General features: G+C 51.1%; 2 protein-coding genes across 2 annotated transcripts in view; both read left to right on the top strand.

Moving 5' to 3' along the window:
• The first annotated feature begins 609 nt into the window (after window positions 1-609).
• EWSR1 (EWS RNA binding protein 1) lies at window positions 610-20,161 on the top strand. Its single transcript, XM_010720525.2, has 17 exons — window positions 610-637; window positions 1,347-1,383; window positions 1,628-1,679; window positions 3,699-3,822; window positions 8,902-9,085; window positions 10,341-10,508; window positions 12,149-12,363; window positions 12,843-13,023; window positions 15,761-15,798; window positions 16,315-16,347; window positions 17,220-17,338; window positions 17,894-18,023; window positions 18,190-18,312; window positions 18,415-18,592; window positions 18,939-19,036; window positions 19,560-19,827; window positions 19,947-20,161. Exons 1-17 carry the CDS (start codon window positions 610-612, stop codon window positions 19,984-19,986), a joined length of 2,016 nt encoding a protein of 671 aa, XP_010718827.2. The 3' UTR covers window positions 19,987-20,161.
• Window positions 20,162-20,243: 82 nt separating this feature from the next.
• Window positions 20,244-20,317, top strand: part of LOC104913600 (EMI domain-containing protein 1-like) — a 3,300-nt gene continuing 3,226 nt past the window's right edge. The window contains exon 1 of the mRNA XM_019620939.1: window positions 20,244-20,288. Coding sequence (XP_019476484.1) covers window positions 20,244-20,288 — 45 coding nt within the window. The remainder of the gene's footprint in view (window positions 20,289-20,317) is intronic.

Here is a 20,317-nt window from a genome sequence, read left to right as displayed (position 1 = left end):
GAAGGCTTTACAGTCGGATAAGGGAGGGGGTGGGGGGTTATGAAGGAACTGCGGGTCGGCAGGGCGGCGGGGTGGCTGGAGGCGTGCGGAGCTGTGCGTGCTCCATCCACCGGGCTGCTGCGTTGCACGGGTGGGCGCTGGGCAGCTCGAGCTTCTGGGGACGAGCAGCCCGGGGCTTGGGGCTGAGCTGTGCTTCAGGCTCCTTCCGACCCGTCCTGTGGTTTATGGAAAGCTTGTGGTGGATGAAAACTGAATTCTTAACGCGATTCCTGGTGCTCCATCAGCTGCAGCGGTAGCAGGGTGGTAACATTCTGCTCTAGGGAGGATTGAGGGTGTAGGAAGTCTTCGGGCAGGCTCTGCAAACTCGCAGTCCTCGGTTTTTTTTTTCAGTAGAGACCAGTTTAATACAAAGTGTGGTGGCAGCAGAAATGCCAGAACTTTTTTCTGTGTGGGCTGCCTGGCTCTGAGCAGAGCTCTGCTCACGTTTGGTCTCTGATTCCAGCGCAGGATGCTATGAGGAAAGTCTGAGCGCGTTCCTGATCTCTGTCCTTGGGACCTTTCTGGTCCTGGGAGAGCTGGAGGAGCCCCAGGAAAGGTTGGGTCTTAGGGATGGATGCGTTGCTGCCATTTGCTCTAGGTGGGAACTGGAAACACTTGGTGACTTGGAGGGAAAGCGTGCCTGTAGGAGCTGTAATCGTTTCAAATATAGCCTTGTAATTGCCATCTGCATGCATTTTCCATCCCTAGCAGCAAGCCAGTTCAGCAGAGGTTTTGTTTTTTTTTTTCTGGTTGGATTTTCTGGATTTCAGTTCTCCTCTAAATCACAGTATTGGCATGGGCTGGGACTTGGGGGAAGGAATTGCTGCCAGCTGCTGGTCTCAAACCCTCCTGGGGAAAAGAGTTAGAACTTTCCAGTGATGCGTTGGTGTCCTTGAAAGTTAAATAGAAGGAGTGAAGCGCTGTGTTTCTTACAGACTCAAGGACTTACAACCTGGCCCTTTGAAACAGGGGCTTTTTGTAAGTGTCAGCCCCCGTGTTTCTTTTGTTCCAAACCCCACTCCCCGTCCCCTTGGGTGCCATCCAAGGTGGCAGTTAAATTAAAGTGGGGTCATTCGAGATCAAAGTTGCTGCTGCAGACAGCAGAAACAATGAAGGGAAGAGAGGTTTCGTTTCCTTTAAGAAGGTTGAGAAAGTGCATTTACCTTACTCTTTTGAAACTAGATTTCCAGGGGTTTATAGCAGCTCTTTCAAGTTGCGGGAGGAAATTCCAGCTGCTGTGCCGTTACACTGTTAATTTTGTTAAGTCTTTGTCAACCTTTCTTTCCTTTTTTTTTTTTTTCTTGTAGATTATAGCACCTATAGCCAAGCTGCAGCTCAGCAGGGGTAAGTAGCATTATGGTCTTTTGTTGTAAAAAGTCGTGATGTAAGCGTGCAGTAATTGTGGTTTAGTCTTAGCTCAGGTATGCTTTGCAAATCCTTTGGTTTTCCTTTGGATTTGTACTGCTTCCACAGTTTAAACACTTTAACACGAATGCAGAAAGCATTTGGCTATAAAAAGCTGTTGTGTGATGTATGTCTTGCACAAGCACTGGGATGCATTGTAAATATCTTCAAATTCATTTTGCAGCTACAGCGCGTACGCACCTCAACCAGCCCAAGGATACGCACAGACCACGCAGGTAAAGCACAGGAGGGCTTCTGACCCTCCTTGGGATCCCAGCAGCTCTCTTTCAGCCCTGGAAAATTCTGAGCAGCATCAAAATCTGTCATTAGGAGCTGTCTTGTAGCTTCCCACACAGCCTGCGCTGTGTGCTTAAAGTGAAACTGCCTCGATGTCCGGGAGCTTCCACGTTCTCTTCCTTGTTAATGTATCCCAGTTGTTGCCAGGAGGATAAAAGCCTAATTCTTGGTGTACGTTTGACACTTACATGTCAGTGGGTGTTTTACTTGGTGGTGTAGGAGAGAGAATGCTGAAAAAGGAGAAAAAAAAAGGGGAAATTGCCATTTATGTGGTGGCAGCAGTTGGAAAAGTTAGGAGGAGAGGATAGATTTCTTTCTTTTCCATGGAGTTATCGTAGTTAAAGCTATTAGTGTTGTTAGTTGGCTAGACTGCAAACTGCTGGTTACTGAAGTTACCGAAACCACAGTTATATGCAAAGTACAAGAGTGGTTTTTGAAGTCAGCTTGATTGACTTTCCCCAGCATCTCTAGAGAGTGTTTTTTTGGAAGGAAGATCCTGCCACCCAAAAGCGTTTCTGTGTTCTGCACACAAAAGCTGTTGTGCTGGAGCATTACAGAGCAGAGCTAACTGGGCTTTGTGCTGCTGCCCACAGCTGCCAGCTTGTGGCAGGTGAGGCTGCACAGATACCTCTGCAAAAGCATCACTGTTACAGGAGGAGCAGAGGTTGTCTTGGCATCTGGGTCAGTTGAATTGAGAATGACGATACTTTCCATTTTGAATAATTATGTTGAGAGAGAAGAATTGCGAGAACTGCTGCTGAAAGCACAGGTTACACAGAAGGTGTAAGCAGGCTGGCAGGCATAAGAACAGGAGGCTTCAGCATCATTTAGTGCAATGCTAACAGCTCATGCTCAGCAGCAGGCAAGTTGCCACACGAGGTTTGCAGCATCTCGTGCCTCTGGGTGCAGTGAGCTTCCACAGATAGTGGAAAATTCACTCTGATCAAAGTTTTTGTCTTTGAAATCTGTTGGCTTGATTAAGATCTGTACTGCTTGTGAGCCGGGGAGGCTGGCTCAAAAGTTACACAGGCATTTAATTCTCAGAAGCCAGTGAATATCTCTGAAAATCTGGACATTGAGGCTTGTCTTAGTGCTGCTTGAGCTCTAACTAGAGTTTCCCCCAAACCCAACTGCTGAGCACACAGCTGTTGGCAGCTGGCTGGTGCCCGAGGTTCAGGCTGACTGACAGAAGGCTGTGGGCTCTCAAGCTGGCAAAACCACAGCATCAGCAGCTCTGTACTAATCCAGTCTCCTCACACAGCCTGCTGCAGCCAAAGGGTTGCTCTGCAGAGCTGAACTCAGGGCTGAGCAAGGCAGCAGCACTCCTTTGGGCTGGACTTGGAGCAGGCTGTGGGGTGAGAGCTGGTCCCTTGCTGAATGCCAAGGTGCTGGGGCAGCGTGGCTCCTGCTGAACCCATCCTCAGGTGCCCACATAAACTGGTTTTGACAAATGTTGGCTGGTGGGTGTGAAGAATATTCAAAATAACTTCACTGAAAGCTTAAATAGATTTCTTCTGGTGAATGCTAGTTGAAGTAGCTGATGTCCTGCTTCATGCAGCTGTGCACTCTGGGTAGCCCCACTCCAGTGCTGCAGGTTAGCTCTCAGGAGGCACCTGCCAATATTGCTATGTGCCTGGGCAGTTATGAGGAGCTGGATGCTGTCCTGTTTCTCTTTACATAGAGCACATAGAGAGTGTTTTGTGAATGTGTAAGAGGCTTCTCCTCTGGTCCTGGCATTGAAAAATTGCATTTGTAACTTCATTACAGATCTGAACTGAAATTTGCAGTAGCGCCCAATCTTTCAGAGTAGCCTTGGCTTGACTCAGATTGCTTTCAGTAAACCAGGTAACACAGATCCCCCCAGTCTGTGTACAGCACCAAAACAATCTGTGTGTATCTGTGAGACACGTGCGAGTCGTTTCTGCTCACAAATTAAATCTCTCTCATCTCTGGAGCAGACCTACGGGCAGCAGAGCTACGGGACTTACGGACAGCCCACCGATGCCAGCTACACACAGCCTCAGACAACTGCAACGTATGGGCAGACTGCGTATGCCACGTCCTATGGGCAGCCCCCCACTGGTAAGAGCTGCAGGGCTGACCGATGCTGGGGAAGGACTTGGGTTCAGGTCTGTGTCGGGGAGCTCCGGCCCGAACTGTGTTGTGGGAAGGGCTTTCTTCCTTGGGAGCCTGCAGGTTCAAATGATGCGAAGGTGTGGGTGGGCTGAACGCCCCGAGCAAGTAAATGGAGCCATTTCATTTTTTTCAGGGAGCCTTTTGGGTGCTGGTTCATGCTGTGGAGCTAAGCATGGCTGCAGAATGGGCTGTACTTAAAAAGAGCGCAGCAAACGCGAGCTACCCAGCAGTGCTCCTCACGAGTGCCTGTTCTGGCTGCTCTTGAGCCCACTGAGTCCATGTCCTGAGCCATGTCCTGCCTGAAAATCAAATCAGTGAAAGTGATGTATGCCTGTTCTGATAGTGTACCCTCTACTTTTTGTCTTGTGCTTCCCACAGTAGAAGGGACCAGTACAGGTTTGACTATCCTGCTCACTCTTGCATGGAAAATGCCATCTCATCCCGTCTAAACTTGCAGTGTTAACCCTTTAGGTGCCCCTTGCTTTTAGCACCAAACACTTGCACCATCACACTGTGTACACTAAGAGTGTGCTAGGCTGCAGTGCTGTCTGCAGTCTCCACGTTTCTGTAACGAGCAGCTTTGAAAAGGCTGGGTGGTGTAACTTTGTGCAGGAAGCTTCCTAAGCACTCGGGACAGGCGTGCTGAGATGTTTCAGGTGAAACCATTGTTCTACTATTCCCTAAAGGGTAAACAGCATGGTTAGACGTGTCCAGATGTCCTGACCACCATCTCTGCATGTTTCATGTGATGTCTTTGGATTTACAGTGTGGATGCATACTCCACGTGCTCATAAATGCTCTGTCCACTATTTCAACGTGTGCTCTTTGAACTGCAATTTTGTACATTCGAATGTCTCAGCATCTGAAAGAAACTATTGAGACATCATTCACTTTTGATATATATTTGGCTTACAATCTCAGGAGACTTTGAAAAAGGGAACGAGTTTTCCTTCAAGCAGTGCTTTGGGTACCGTTTTCTGCAGATTCATCCTTGGTTGCAAATGTCTCTCAGAGTGGCAGCCTTGTTAAGTATTTCCTGAAGCGTGGGAATACCAGAGCAGGCAGGCAGTGTGCCTGTGGGTACCTGGCCACAGAAGCTGCTGGGGAATGCTTCCAAGGAAGAGGCAGAGAGGAAAGCACTGTCCTACAGTGTGTCCAGTTACATAGCACTTAAACTACATGGGTGAGGAAAATCTCTGGCTGGTAGGTATCCTGCAGAATGAAGATTTTAGCCAGTTATCCACTGGATTTCTCCTTCCCTTTAGCAATCTGTGCACGTAAATGGGCAGAAAGATTGTTTTGTGGACTTCCCATATTTTTCTTGGGAACGTTGGAGTCCCTTAATCCTTCCTGCTGACTCCATTCCTGCAAGGGTTGTGTTTGTGCTTGCTCTCCAAGAGTATATTTCCTGGATTAATAATAATGCCAGGCATCTCTTCTGCACGGCTGCTTTTTAGGCAAAACACTTTGGTTTCTTTTCATCTAAGAAAATAAAACTCAGGAAGTGGCCAAATGAAAGGTGTTTTTTTTTTTTTTCAGACCTTCAAGTATGATTTGCCTCAACCCGTGCAGCACTTGTCCGTGGGGGAGCTGTCAGTGTTGCTCTCGAGGCAGAGTGCCAGGTTGTGTTTATTCTTCCTCTCCCTGCCTCTCCTTCAGGAGCCGGAGCTGTGCAAATGAGGCTGATGGTGCTGAAGGCCTGTCTGTCCATCACTGCCTCTGCTGAACACCAGTTCTGGCTTCTCATCCAAAACAGAGCCTGTGGTGCTGCCTGGGGCACTGATCCTAACGCCCCAAAAGACGAGCTGTGTTTGCATTTGAATTTCAATTTATTTTTCTCATCGCTTTTTCTTAGCAGAGGAATTAGTGCAGTTCTCAGTTAGCTAAAAGCAGAGTGACTCTTTGTCTTAACAGTGTATTATTATTGTGTTGGGTTTTTTTTAAGATGCCACCTTTGTTGGGGAAATTCCAATACAGTGCAGACACAGCCTGCTGGGACCATGTCTCAGGCTGGGACCTCTGCAGCTTCCTCACCTTCCTCTTTCCTGCTGTGGCTGCAGAAGGTGACTTGGAGTCCCCTTGTCCAACCCCTCAGGGTCAGAGCCTGCAGGCTGCTCTGCAGCTCCCAGCAGCAAGTGAATAGGGGGATTAATCAGCACTGTGGTCGTGGGTTGCTCTTTAATCACTGCAAGATGTAAGCACGAATTGCAAGAGTAAATAAACAGCTGCATCTGTTACGGTTATTGGCTTTCTAACATCATCATTTGGGGATGAAAATATGATTTCAAATCTCCAAGTCTAAATGTACTTGAAGTAGATGGGAACAGCTCTGTAAAGATAACCAGCTCCCACTGCTCAGAATTGGAAGTAAATATTCCCTTAGCTGTGTTGTCTACCCCAATAACCTGTTACACCAAAAGGAAGCAGACTGAGCAGCCCCTGCTTCCTTTTCTCTGCACCTCTGCTGGGAGGTGTCTGTGCCAAGCAGGAGTCAGCTTCCCTTGGGCACCAGGACCCTGTGGAGAGCTTCTAGCACAGCTTGAATCAGGAGGGAGCTCTGAAAACTGCTGCTGGCTGGCCTGAAGCCTGCTTATTTCAGAATGAGCCTCTTTGACTACAGTTTTTAGTTGCTGTTCTCTGAGGACCTAATCCTGAAAGCTTCCCCTCCTGGTGAAGAATTCCTGGACTTCAATAAGGGTTTTGCTCACAGGCGTGGATGATTTGTGAGGAAACTGAGCCGTGCAACAGCACTTCTTATAGCAGGTTATCAGAGCTCTCCCATTCCTCTTTTCTTACAATATCTGTTCTGCAGATTCACCATTTCTATTACCGACTGCTGGGAGGAGGAGGGAGAAATGATGTTGTGCAAATGGCCCCCTCAGAAGTACAGCTCTTGAGGGTTTTCTAAGCGTTTAAACTAAGTGGCTGAAATGAAAATTCAGGCCAGCAGGATGTTAAATCGCAGCCTTTTCTTTCTCTGGTGCAAATGCTTCCTGCCGAGCTGCCTGCACAAGGGAAATGCTCCATCCAGAGCCAAAGCATCAAAATTCAGGATGATTTACTCCTCCTCTTTATTCTGATGCCTGTGCAGAGCCTGCAATTAGCAAACCCACTCGGACGATGTAAAAAGGCAGCGCTGCCCGTGGTGGCACCATGAGGGCACCTTTCAGGAGGACGGCTGTCTCTGTGTGCTGCTCCCCAGGGCTGGGCTCAGGGCTGTGGTTTCAGTGGCACACGTGTCAGACCGTACTGCAAACAGCAGGTTTTGTTGGTTTCTTTTAATAAGAGGTGAGGCTTCAGCCACTTAAAGTAAGGATTCCTTCAGCTGTGTAATGTGGAAGCACTGTGCTGGCTCACATTGAGCTGTTTAATTTTGTCTGAGGCACTGAAAGCCACGCTCACTCAATCCTGTTTAAATTCACCTCAGTCCCGCTCTCCAGTAACATTCTGAGCAGCCAGGCACGGCTGAACAACCAAGAAAACTGCCTGCCAGCAGCCTGCCCCTGTCTCCTGGTAGGAGGGGAACTTCCCTGCTCCCAGCTCGGCAGCAGCACGATGGGGAAGCTGCTCCACGGCGTTCAGGAGGGTGGTGATGTGATAAGCGTGCAGGGCAGCAGGCACAGGGAACAACTTGGGGACTGGACTTGCAGATGGAGCAGAGAGAAAGACTTCTTCCTACTCAGAGCCCCACGTCGGCGTGCTGGGACCAACTGGAAAGCTCAGGAGTAAAGCACAGGGCAGGACGTTGCAGCTTGGTTTTGTTTGCTGCACCCACTTCTCCTTTCACTTCTCTTCGTCTCCTTTCTGGTTTGAGAACCCTGATTTTCCAGCAGTTACCTGCAGGGCACAGAGAGGTGCTTCAGCAGGAGCACGCACTTCATCCTGCAGGGAGTGCTTTCGTTCTGGAAAGGGAGGAATCAAAATCAAAAGCCTACAGCACAATTTGCCTGACGTGCCGTGTAAAGAGGAGGTCACGAGTGTCCTGTGTTTAATAAAAAGTATTGAGTGATGGAGAAGCTGTTACCTTAATTGATGCAATTAAGATCACTTCAGTAAGACTGAAACCGGTTGGCTGCTTTTTAGCAATTGATTTTTTAATATTTTTGTAAATGAGCTTTTGCTAACAAAATTTTTAATTGGTAGCTTTTCATGCAAATCTTTGTTTCATAATTGGAAAACCAGCTTGCGTGGTTCTTAACTATAAAAAAGCCACTGTGGCAATACTTGGTTTGTTCATCTTTGTTGCCAAGCCAAACGGTCAGCTGAATTCCCTAGCAACTGCTGCTGGGAGCAGTGATCTCAGTGGAGCTGGTTTGGGATCTGAGATATTCTTGTAAAACTGTTCAGAAATAAATATGTGAGCTCTGAGCTTTTTAGCTGCAGCAGACTGAAATTGTAAGAGAAGAGAAGGGACGTAAAACATCTTAAAAACCGACGCACAAGGCGGCTCCTGACCTTTCTCTTAAGCTAAAGCAAACGTAAAGTGCTTTCCTTCAGTTTCTAGAATTGCTGTTTTGAGTGATGCTTACAAAGGGCTCAGAAAGACTGCTCTGTCTGCCCAGTGCACTTTTGTGCTTTTGTTTCTCAAAAAAGCTGCCGGGATGGGACTGCGCTTTTCCAATTAATTGCGTTTCTTTGACTGTAAGGCCAGGAGGAGCTTTGTGTAGCCCACTGGACAAAAGAAGGCGCTGCGTGCCTCAGCCTGCCCTGCTGTGCTGCATTAGCCAGGAGCCTCAGGTGCTGTGAGCAAACAGCCCTTGGATGCTGGTGGCAGGCTGGCTTCCAGAAGGCTCCTCGGGGTGTGCGCTGGGGATGGAGGGGGTATTTCTGGGGCAGGCTGAGCTTCCCCGGGGTGGGGGCTTTGCAAGGGAGGCGAGGGGATGCTGTGGGTTCATTAGGCACACTCAGGCCACCTGTGAGGTTTCTGCAGCGGTTTCTGAGCTCTGACAGACCACGAGCAGGAATGGAATCGAGCAAAGCGAGGTGGCCGTGCTGGTCTGATGATGAGGCTGTGGTTTGTTGCAGGTTACACGGCCCCGACTGCCCCCCCCGCATACAGTCAGCCCGTCCAGGGCTACGGCACGGCCGCCTACGACACCAGCACTGCTACGGTTACCACCACCCAGGCTTCCTACGCAGCACCATCCTATGGCACCCAGCCTGCCTACCCAGCCTATGGGCAGCAGCCACCTGCGGCCGTTCCCCCGAGGTAACGTGTGTGTCTGTCTCCTCCTGAGGCCGTGTGTTGCTCTGCTGACGTGTCCGAGGGCACCGCCAGCTGAACTGAGGCCCCTGCTGGTTTTGCTTCCATTTTTTTCTCTGCCTGTTGCATTTAAGCTTTGCTCTTGCTGCAGCCGATCCCACAACATTTTCAGAGCTGGAAGAAGCTGTGTAGGTGCTTCTGTTCTGGCACAGTGAGTCAGCGCTGCTACTGGGAAATAGACAGAGCAACCAGGCAGCACAAATGAGCACTTGACTCATGATCTGGACCAGAAAATGGACCATTCTGCTTGAGTCACAGGGTGCTTAGGATGATGCTATGCCCTGTGATTTCTTAAGTGGCTGCACATGCTGAAGACAACTTCCTTTTTAAATCCCTTGTGTCTGGACACTGTCAGTAGCATGTTCACCTTAATTGTTTGCTGAAGATATTACAGGTTTAGAACGTGGAACGGAAACTTAAAAGCTAGTCATAACTGCTTTATTCATTTACCTGATGTTTGCAGTAGCTGCTCCTGAATAACGAGGCCAGAGCATGACACAGCCCTGGCCATGTCTCTCAGATTACACTGAAGTGTGAATCCTGGTGCCATTTTAAATATTCTTCCCAGCTTGTACAATAAAAGTAGTTCAGTTCTTTTTTTCATTTAGCTCTGATAAACACTTTGAAATTCTAAGCAGAAGGGGACATGCAAACTGCATGCAAAGAGTTCTCTTTATTTTCAGGCCTTGAGAGTTAATGCTAAACATCCTCTCCCTTTCATCAGATAACGTATGTGGGGCAATATCTGCTTGCACTGGATTCTAAACCGAACAATGGTGCCTTTAAGTGGCAGCATTTCTTGCTGCTTTGGAGCTAATCATCTACAAGCATTGTGCAAAACAGAGCAGAGGGGCAGTGCTACTGACCGACTTTCCTGGCAGTTTCACATCCTCTGTTCCTAGAGCCAAAGTCTGAACCCCTCGCTGTAGGTTTCATAATGCAGCTGGCAAACAGAAGCTGTGCTGCTCTCCAAGTGCTCTCAGTTCAGGTTGTTGTTCCTTGGTGGCAGTGTGCAGTGGGTAAAATGTTCAGTGCTCAGCGTGTGCGCACTAGCTGCTATTGAGTGACCAGCACTGATGTGCTGATTTGTAACCCTTCCCAAAGAAAGTACCATCCTGCCACAGGGGATCTGTACACCTCTGGTGCTTCCACCTGTGGAGGTCTGTGCTTGTGTCTCCTTACTGTTCATTATTACTTCCAGACCCCAAGATGGCAGCAAACCAGCAGAGACCAGCCAACCACCGTCGAGTACAACAGGCTACAGCCAGCCCAGCCTAGGGTATGGGCAGAGCAACTACAGCTACCCCCAGGTGCCTGCCAGCTACCCGATGCAGCCAGTTACTGCACCTCCCTCCTATCCTCCTACCAGGTAATTCTTTCAGAAAGTGAAGCTTCTTGTGACTAGCATGGGAGCTTTGAGTTAACTGGGGCAAAAGGATTTTTTCTCAAGGGTTTTTAGGTGAGTGAGTGTAGAAAGAGGTTTAGTATCCTGGGAGGAGGAAGGGGTGGTTCTTTGGAGCGGTACTAGCTCTAGAGATAAGGCAAGGGTTGAATCACAGAATCGTGGGATCATTAAGGTTGGAAGAGACCTCTACGATCATTGAGTCCGACTGTCAGTTTATTACCACCATGACCACTAAACCTCATCCCTCAGTGCTGCATCTCCACAGTTCTGGAACACCTCCAGGGATGGTGATTCCACCACCTCCCTGGGCAGCCTGTGCCAATGAGTCACCACTTTTCCAGAGAAGAAATGTTTCCTAATATCCAACCTGAACCTCCAGGGAGACCTGAGAGCAGCCTTTCAGTTTCTGAAGGTGGGGTGGGGGGAGGGGATGGGAGGAAGATAAGAAAAAAGGGAAAGACATTTTAGCAGGGTCTGTGGTGATAGGACAAGAGGAAGTGGTTTCAAACTAAAAGAGGGGAGATTTACATAGGAAAAAAAGTTTTGTACTATTAGAGTAGTGAAGGACTGGCACAGGTTGCCCAGAGAGGTTGTGGTGCCCTGTCCCATGGGGCAGACACCCAAGGTCAGGGAAATGGGGCTCTAAGCTCCTGATCAGGCTGTAGGTGTCACTGTTCAGTACAGGGCAACTGAACTAGATGTTCTTTAAAGATCCCTTCCAACTCAAACAGCCCTATGATTCTACTGCTGGAGTCTCTTCTTCTCCATGCTGACCCATCCCAGTTCCCTCAGCCACTCCCTGCAGAGCTGTGCTCCGAACCACTCACAGTTCCGTTCCCCATCTCTGGACACACTCCAGGGCCTCGGTGTCTTTTTCATAGTACGAGGCCCCAAACTGAGCACAGTACTCGAGGTGCAGCTCACATTCAGCTGGAAGTTGACTGACACTTCCAAATCCTTTTCTTCCACTCAGCTTTCCAGCCACTCTGTCCCACGCCTGTAGTGATACCGTGAGGATAACTGCTCTGACTATTAAAGTCACAAGTAAAGAAAGCATTGAGCATCTCAGCCTATTCCTCAGCCTTGGTTGTAATGTTCTGCCCTGCAGATGGAGAATCTCTGGAGTATGAGGTGTGGAAGTGGCCTTTAGCTCCCTCCTTACACACGGTTTTCAGAAGGGGCTCACCTCTCCCCTCAGGTGTCCTTAATGTGTTGATGCTAAGTTTTACAATGTACGTTTTGAAAGTTTTAAAGGCTGGGTTCTGTGAGGATGAATAGATTTATTGTCCACCAGCTAAGAATATTTCAGAGCTGAGGCAGAAGGAAGCCTGTTAACTGCGTTGCCACTCATTTTACCCTGGCACTTCAGCCTCTTTCCCAGAGGTGCACTGCAGATGATCACATTGATTTTGCTTGTAGGTTTATTTTTCTTCCCGCTGTCAAAGCAGCCTCTGTGGGATGACTTCAGCTTTATAAGTGGTTTGCAGTAGCACACATGCCTTATAATTGCATTACTTTCTTGCGTGAGCCACTCCTGCAGCCTGATGCAGGTGTCTGAGTGAATTGGCTTATCTTCCCATCTCTAAAACGCTTTTGTCTTCCAGCTATTCCTCCACACAGCCGAGCAGTTACGATCAGAGCACTTATTCCCAGCAGAGCACCTACGGGCAGCAGAACACTTACAGCCAGCAGACCAGCTATGGGCAGCAGAGCAGCTACGCGCAGCAGCCACCCCCAACGAGTTACCCACCCCAGACTGGATCCTACAGCCAGCCCCCAAGCCAGTACAGCCAGCAGAGCAGCAGCTATGGCCAGCAGAGTGAGTGAGCCTAAGGCTTTGGCATTGCTGTGGGAGGGGTTGGTCTCCATTGCTCCTGAGTGAGCTGCCTCTGAAGGAGACTTGGCACTACTTTGGGTCTGAAGGATCTGAAGGGAAAGCACTGTGGCTGAGTTCTGCCCCTTCTCACTGCAAAACAGCCAGGCTGGTTCAGTCGAGCGCTGCCATGCTCCCCTCACTGCCCTGGAGGTGGGTGGGTGGCTATAAAACACAGAAATGCAGAGTGCCACTGAGCTGGGCTGGGCAAGGCTCAGTATAAGCAATCCAGGGTCCGTTGTGCAGAGGTCAGACTGGTGGGGCCTGACTTCAGATCCCCATGAATAACACAGTGCCTGTCAGCACTTCAGCAAGGGACTTCCACGTGGTACTGCCCATGTTCCAGTGCTTGAAGGCAGTGAGAAATAGGACGGGACCCGCTCCTGTCTGCAGCCTCGTGATGTTTTTGTTGCTCTCTTCCTCAGGCTCGTTCCGTCAGGACCATCCCAGCAGCATGAACGTGTATGGACAGGAATCTGGAGGGTTTTCAGGCCCAGGAGAGAACCGGAATATGAGCGGCCCTGATAACCGGGGCAGGGGAAGAGGGGGATATGAGCGTGGAGGCATGAGCAGAGGTGGGCGGGGAGGAGGACGCGGTGGAATGGGGTAAGAGCAAATCTTTTCTCCTTTTACCTAATTCTGTTTTACCCATAGGATTTGAGAATGGAAAGAAGGGACTGAAAGGTTGACATTCCCAGCTGTACTTCCATGGATAACATCTCTGTAGCAGCATTGCTTCTAATCCATGGAAATATTACCTGAGGGGAAGTAGGAGCAGGATGTGTGTTTTTTCTGTCCTGCAGCTGGTTGGGCCCGGGGCAGCCAGGGGTATTGCTAAACCTGGAACTTTCAGCTCCCTTCGTGGTCATGCAGAGGTGAAGTCCTCTGTGGGGTTTAACAGTAACTTTGGATTGAACACACACAAACCTTCTGCCAGGTCCAGGAGTCACTCACTTCTTGTGCCTCACCCACTAATGGGGAACTTGACAGGTCAGGTATGTACCAGGCAGAAGCCTCGTGTCAGCCTTAGCATGCAGAGCTACATCATAAGTGTATGTGTGGGGCAGATTGCTGCTGTTGAAGCCCTGACTCTGAGTGTCAGAACACTTGGAGCTTGGCTGAAGTGTGAAGGATGACCCCGGGACCATATAAAGCTCTGGCTTGGCTTCCAGGACTGCTCCCCAATTGGAGCTTTCAGGTGTTCTAAACCAGTTTGGCCATTTTAACTGATGGCAAAATCTGGTTTGGTAAACCTGTGTCTTCAGGTCAGCTGTTGGTCTCCCCATCTGTGATGTTTGCTTTGATAAAGGTGAGGAAGGAGGACTGATCCCAGAGGCTCATAAGGGAAGGAAGACGTAGCTTTGTGTGTGTTCCATCCCCTCACACTGCAGTGCAGAGCTATGCAGAGTGCCCCTAGGTGCTCACTGGAAGTGATGGGGTGCGGAGTGCCAGCCCTCGTGTTGGCAGGGCAGGTGGAGCTGCAGCTTCTCACTGGTAGGCAACACGTAGGGCTGTCGTACAGCCCGGTGCAGTCCCATTCTGCATAGCTCTGCCAGAATGAAGTGGGATGAAATCTTTATCGGAGAAATGAACCACCGATACGTGGAAAGAGAAGGAAAAGCCTCGCTCGTGTTGGAGTGCGCCTGGCTGGAATTGGCTCGAGTGGAACAGAATCCCACGGTTCTGCATAAAGATTTCACCCATGATGTATTTATCTCTAACAATTTAAAGTAGACGTAGACACTTGAAATGCCTATCATCACATCCAAAATTTGTAGCCCCTCTGGAGCGTGCCATGCCACAGATCCGTCCCCTCTCAGATTTCGCACTGTAACCCAATCTGGAATAACGCACCTAGCGATTCCCTCCTGGCTGGAGCGTAAGGGAGGGCCCCCCGCTTCATGGACGCGGCCTTTGTGCCATCCATGGAAAAGGTGGCCTTGCTGTGAGCACCGAGGGGCAGGTAGGGGAACTCGGCCCTCCTAATCGTGCTGTGATGATGGATTTCAGTGTCTCCAGCAGGTAAGGAGCTCGATGTTATTAACGTGCCCTTTTTCATTGACTCGGTTATTTTATATTTTCATTGGCTGTTAAACATGGAAACTTTTTAACATGCTTTGTCGCATTTATATGCTACAGGTTACAAAGTGAGAGCCTTGTATACACCTCAGTACTTAAAAAGTACCCGTACTCAGTACTCAGCCGGCAGCATAATGAAAAGTGGGACTAGACACGGTGTCCATATGGAGAGGAAAAATATACATAGAATATTTTTAACCAAATGTATTCACTGTATAAATGGAATCCTTCTGTAACTTTGGTAACTGAATACTTGTTGTTTGGTAATAAAACCAGAGGAGGTATACTACTTTAGAATTGTGTAACATTAAAAATAACCAAAAAGTGTAAACGTATGTGTTTAAAAAGAGAGACGTGACGTGAACGGTGTGTACTTTAACCAGAGGAGGCAAAGCTGCATGCTACAGCTTGAAATGTGTATTGACAACTTTTCTCTTTTTTCCAGTATTAGAGGTGCAATACTTGCTAGAAAATAGTGGTGCTCTCCCTCCTCTGCTCGTCTCCTCCCAAACAGCTTTTGCCTTTCCCAAACAAAAAGAGCGAGAATCACCAAATGCTCTCGGGGTGGCCTTTCCCAATTCGCCTGCACTGGTGAGCGAAAGCTTCAGCCAAAGCTTTTGCCAAAAGCCTCGAGCTGCCATTGGCACGTGCCCAGATTGGCGTTCCGGTCTCTGTGCCCACAAAGCCGCACCCCAGGCCTTCGAGCCCTCGCTGTATGCTGTAAGTTCTCCTCCTCAGAGACTTGTTAAGTTCAGTAGCGACCTGAATGTATGGCTTTATAGCGAGGTTGGAGCGGGAATGTCATCGAACTGTTGTAGGCATCGCGTGTGGTCGTCTCCTCCCTTTTGAACTGTTAATGTCAGGGACCTGGGAGGCTGAGGGTGCGCTTTGTGGACACACGGCAGGGAGGGAGCGACCGGCAGGCAGCCCGCCCTGCCTCTCAGGAACTGATTTGCAACGCTCAGAGATGGTTGTGTCGTTTTTTCCTTTGCCAAGTATTGCACTGATAATACCAATACAAAGTAATGGAAGGGTACCGACAGCAAAGTGGTGTCTAGAACCAGACAAGCGAGGTTGTGTATGTAAAGGAAATTTGAGCGAGCTGCCCTGAAGAAAGGCATAGTGACGAGATGAGAGAGAGAGAGACAGATGCATTGTTTGGAGATGTTTAGCCAGTGCCCTTCTTCCCAGTGAGCCGCAGAGGCTCAGAGCGGTACTGGCTTTGTAAAGGGAAAGGCCTTCATTTCTTCGTTTATCCCCCCAGCAGCGCTGGAGAGCGAGGTGGCTTCAATAAGCCTGGTGGTAAGTTTTTGAGCATTACAATGGATAGTGTTTAAAAAAAAAAAAAAAAAAAATTTGCAGTCAGTTTGTAGCAAAAGTGTAATTTGTATTAGTTTTAAGTGGTTAAAATGACGTATGCAACAAGACTGTAATGGGTACTGCCGGCCATGCCTAGGGGTATGCGGTGACAGGACACAGGGTAACGTGGAAGAATTGAGAAACCACTTCTGTAATTTGGGGAAAATAAATGGTTTGGATTTTGATAATTTTAAAGTAACTTTTTATTAATGAACTTAAAACGGATTGGCCTGGTAAAGCATTAAAAAAAAAATGTGTAATAGTGGTTAATGGATGGAAAGGGTGCTAAAAACAGCGAACCGATCGCCACGTAGAGGTGCATTGCTGGTGATTTTGCAGTGCGGGTCAGTTGGAGTTTAACCAACGGTGGTTATAAGTAGATAGTGATGTGTGTGTCGCTCCTTCAGCCCGCAAGGCCTGCACTAACACTGCTTCTTATGGTTCTCTCCCGACTGGCAGGACACATGGAGGAAGGACCGGACCTTGACTTAGGTAATTGTCACTGCTCAGACCCCTCCCAGGCTTGTGGCGTGGAGATCTCTGTGCTCGCCTCAGCTCGCAGAAGATGTTGCCCCGTATCTTGTCCTCCTTGGCAGGAGTACAGAGATGCTCTGCTGTTTGCAGTCTCTTTGGGGCGGTTTCGTCTGCTTCTTTATTCCTCATTCATCAGAGCACCTGGACTGGTGGGAGCCCACGCGTGTTTGTGAGATGCTTGTGCTTCTCCGTGGAGCTGGGGGCTCTGGCCAAGGAGAAAGCACGTCCCAGGCTGCAGCAGTCTGGAGCTTGTAGGCGCTTGTCCAGCAGTCTCCTTCCTCCTTATAAGATCACAGAATGGTTTGAGCTGGAAGGGGTCCTTAAAGGCCGTCTTATCCAACCGCCCCCTGCAGCAAACAGGGACACCCAGAGCTCCATCAGTGCAGCCCCATCCCCTTACCTTGGGTGTCTGCAGGGATGGGGCACCACCACTTCTCTGGGCAACCTGGTCCACCCCCACCCGTAGCCCTTTGCTTCCTCCTGCACGGGCACGTTTGGTAGTTCCCTGTCAGCATAAGGAAGGAGGGAATTATTGCAGCAGGAGGGGGTGAGCGTCCCTGTGCAGGACCTGAAGGCTGCAGAGGCGTGCCGTGCCTTCGGGTCTCACGTTGCAGCCAGGTGTCCTGGCCATGCTGGGTGGCTCTGCAGCGGGGAGCAGACAGGGCAGCTCAGCCCTCAGCGCTGCTCTCAGTGCCTGGAGTTCCGTGTCACATCATAAATGCACTTATTGAGAGAGAAGCTGCAGCTGGCTGAGGGGTGACGTGCTGGCAGTGCTGCGCTGCTGGATCGCTGCCTCTCCCCACTGCCTGATGCTGAGATTTGTCTCCTAGGCCCACCTATGGACCCGGATGAGGACTCGGACAACAGCTCAGTGTATGTGCAGGGACTCAATGATAATGTGACCCTGGAGGATCTGGCAGACTTCTTCAAACAGTGCGGGGTTGTCAAGGTGAGAGGAACGTGTGTGTGTGTGTCTGTGTGTGTGTGTGTGTGTGAGCACCCATTCGCCCCCACAGAGCACAGAGAAGGGGGTTGGCTGCCTCCTCCCTGCCAGCTGTCCCATTCAGCCCCATCTATGGAGCTGAGCAGCTCTGATGGGCAGTGAGGTCGGCACAGCCTGGAACTGCACTGTAGCATAAGCTCCCCAACGGAACTGTGCCTCCATCAGCCGTGCAGAAGCTGCAGTGCTTACAGACTCAGAGGAAGCATCCCTCTGTGCATCTGCTGCTGGTGGGATGTGTGACAGCTTGGAAGAGCAGGGCGGTGGAGAGAGTGGAGGAGGATGTGGGGAGGATGCAGCTCAATTCCTGCACTCGTGGGAGCCTGCAGGAGAGGCTGCTGGGCCAGTTCCTGCATTTGGTTGGCGTGGTCAGCCAGAGGGCCCTTTCTCCTACCACAGAGTTGCCAAGTGGAACTGTTATCTCAAATCAAAAGCAGAACAAAGGAGAGAATCCCCACTCAGTGTATACGTGTGACTTGTAATAATGCTTTGATGTCCTGCTAGATGAACAAGAGGACTGGGCAGCCCATGATACACCTCTACATTGACAAAGAAACTGGCAAACCAAAAGGAGATGCCACAGTCTCTTACGACGACCCATCCACTGCCAAAACAGCTGTTGAGTGGTTTGATGGTGAGTATGGGGTGCGACGTTTTGGGATTGCCCTTCTGCTCTGCAGCGTTCCACGTGATTATGGACTCCGTGCACTGTGTGCGCTCTGGGAAGATGTGTGTGATGCCAGGCTCTGCGTGGAAACCCGCAGCACAAAATGAGGCTCTTGCCTTTGCGTTCCTCCTAGGGAAGGACTTCCAGGGCAGCAAGCTCAAAGTCAGCCTCACGCGGAAGAAGGGCCCGATGAACAGCATGAGGGGCGGGATGCCCCCCCGGGATCAGCGGGGAATGCCTCCCCCTCTCCGTGGAGGTAACATCCAGTCCCCTCGGGCCCCTGAGGGGCTCAGCCTGCAGCACAGCGTCCTCCACCTGCAGCCTCCGCCCGGCGGTGTTAACGGGGCTCTCCTTGCAGGTCCTGGGGGGCCTGGAGGCCCGGGGGGGCCCGGTGGGCCAAGCGGTCCCATGGGCCGGATGGGAGGCAGAGGTGGCGACAGGGGAGGCTTCTCCTCCAGAGGACCACGGGGATCCAGGGGAAACCCCTCTGGAGGCAGCGTGCAGCACCGTGCCGGGGACTGGCAGTGCCCCAATCCGTAAGTACCCCCTGCCCTCCCTGCACAGAAACACCTTCCTTTCCCAGCCTGCGGGGCTGTGGGACCGCCGTCCTTCATCTCAGCACAGTGGGGCTGTGCTGGCTGAGGAATTGGCCAAGACATGCAGGTCTTTCTCCTGACAACTTGCTGGGTCTTCAGGGGAGCTTCTTTCCCCTCCCCAGAGTGTGGAGCATCGCAGCCCCGTGCTGCAGGCGGGGTGAGCTGGGCTGCTCACCGTGCTCCAGGTCCCAGCAGCCCCCTGCTGCATGTGGGTGCTGTGTTCTGCTGGGTGTTACCCAACCGGGGGTGCGTTCCTGCTCCTTACTGACTGCTCTGTTGTACGCAGGGGATGTGGAAACCAGAACTTCGCTTGGAGAACAGAGTGCAATCAGTGCAAGGCTCCTAAACCAGAAGGGTTTCTCCCACCCCCTTTTCCCCCTCCAGGTACGTGTGGCTGAGTTCACGGCAGGGCTGGGTCGGCGGCACCGGTAGTTTTGTGACTGCCGTGGGGATGTTGAGGAGCGGCAGCTTCCTGCCCCCTGGGCAGCCATCCTCTGAGCTGTGAGATGGATGCAGGGACTGCTCTGCCTGCGGCCCTCCCACGCTTAGCCGCTCTCCTGAGCTGCAGAGCCACTTCCCCGCGGCTCTCTGCAGCTCCTCACTTCCCCAGAGCGCCGCTTTGACCTCCGTGCTCCCCAGCACTGCCCTCTCAGTGAGCCCCTTGTCTCTCGGCTCTGTGGTTTTCCTTACTGCCATCCACCGGCCGCTGGGTCCCCCTCCAGCTCAGCCGGTGCCGTCCTGAGCCGGTCGCCGTCGCTCATCCTTCGTTGCCCACCGGGGTCCCACCGCCCCCGCGGCTCCCCTTCCAACACTGCGTGCCCCGCTGCAGTGCGGGGGGAAGGAGGGAGGGAGGGAGGGCTGCGGGGCGCTCCGGCTCTCCCTGCTCTGAAGCTTCCCTCTCCCCCAGGTGGAGACCGCGGTAGAGGCGGCCCCGGAGGAATGCGGGGCAGCAGAGGCGGCGGAATGATGGAGCGCGGCGGCCCCGGTGGGATGTTCAGAGGCGGCCGCGGCGGAGACAGAGGTGGATTCAGAGGCGGCCGGGGCATGGATCGAGGCGGCTACGGAGGAGGGGGCCGGAGAGGAGGGGGCCCCGGGGGTCCGCCCGGCCCGCTTATGGACCAGATGGGAGGAGGAGGCAGAGGCGGAAGGCGTGGAGGCCCGGGGAAGATGGACAAGTACGTGGGGAGCGGGCGGGGGGGAGAGCCGTGGGGGCGTGGGGGAGCCCACCGGGCGCCGACGCCACACGGAGCGGAGCCGGGAGGGCTGGGCACTGACTGACACCTGTGTCTTGCAGGGGGGAGCACCGCCAGGAGCGCAGAGACCGGCCCTACTAACGGCACAGCCCGCCCGGCTGCATTTACTACCAGATTTATTTTTTAAAACCAGAAAATGTTTTAAATTTATAATTCCATATTTATAATGTTGGCCGCAACATTATGATTATTCCTCGTCTGTACTTTAGTCTTTTTCACCGTTTGTGGAGAAACATTAAAACGAAGTTCAACGGTAGTGTGCCGACTTCTTTTTTCCTCCTCCCCCCCCCTTTTAAGAATGGTTGTCGAACTAAAACTGACCCCCCCTCGTTGTGAGCATGCTCGTATCACCGCGCAGCCCCCAGCGGCGCCGCCTAATAACTGTAACGATGTTAATGGTTGTGATGTTTCC

This window comes from Meleagris gallopavo, chromosome 17 (genome assembly GCF_000146605.3).
Source record: "Meleagris gallopavo isolate NT-WF06-2002-E0010 breed Aviagen turkey brand Nicholas breeding stock chromosome 17, Turkey_5.1, whole genome shotgun sequence".
Lineage (NCBI taxonomy): Eukaryota > Metazoa > Chordata > Aves > Galliformes > Phasianidae > Meleagris > Meleagris gallopavo.
This window is presented reverse-complemented; position numbering and strand designations above follow the sequence as displayed.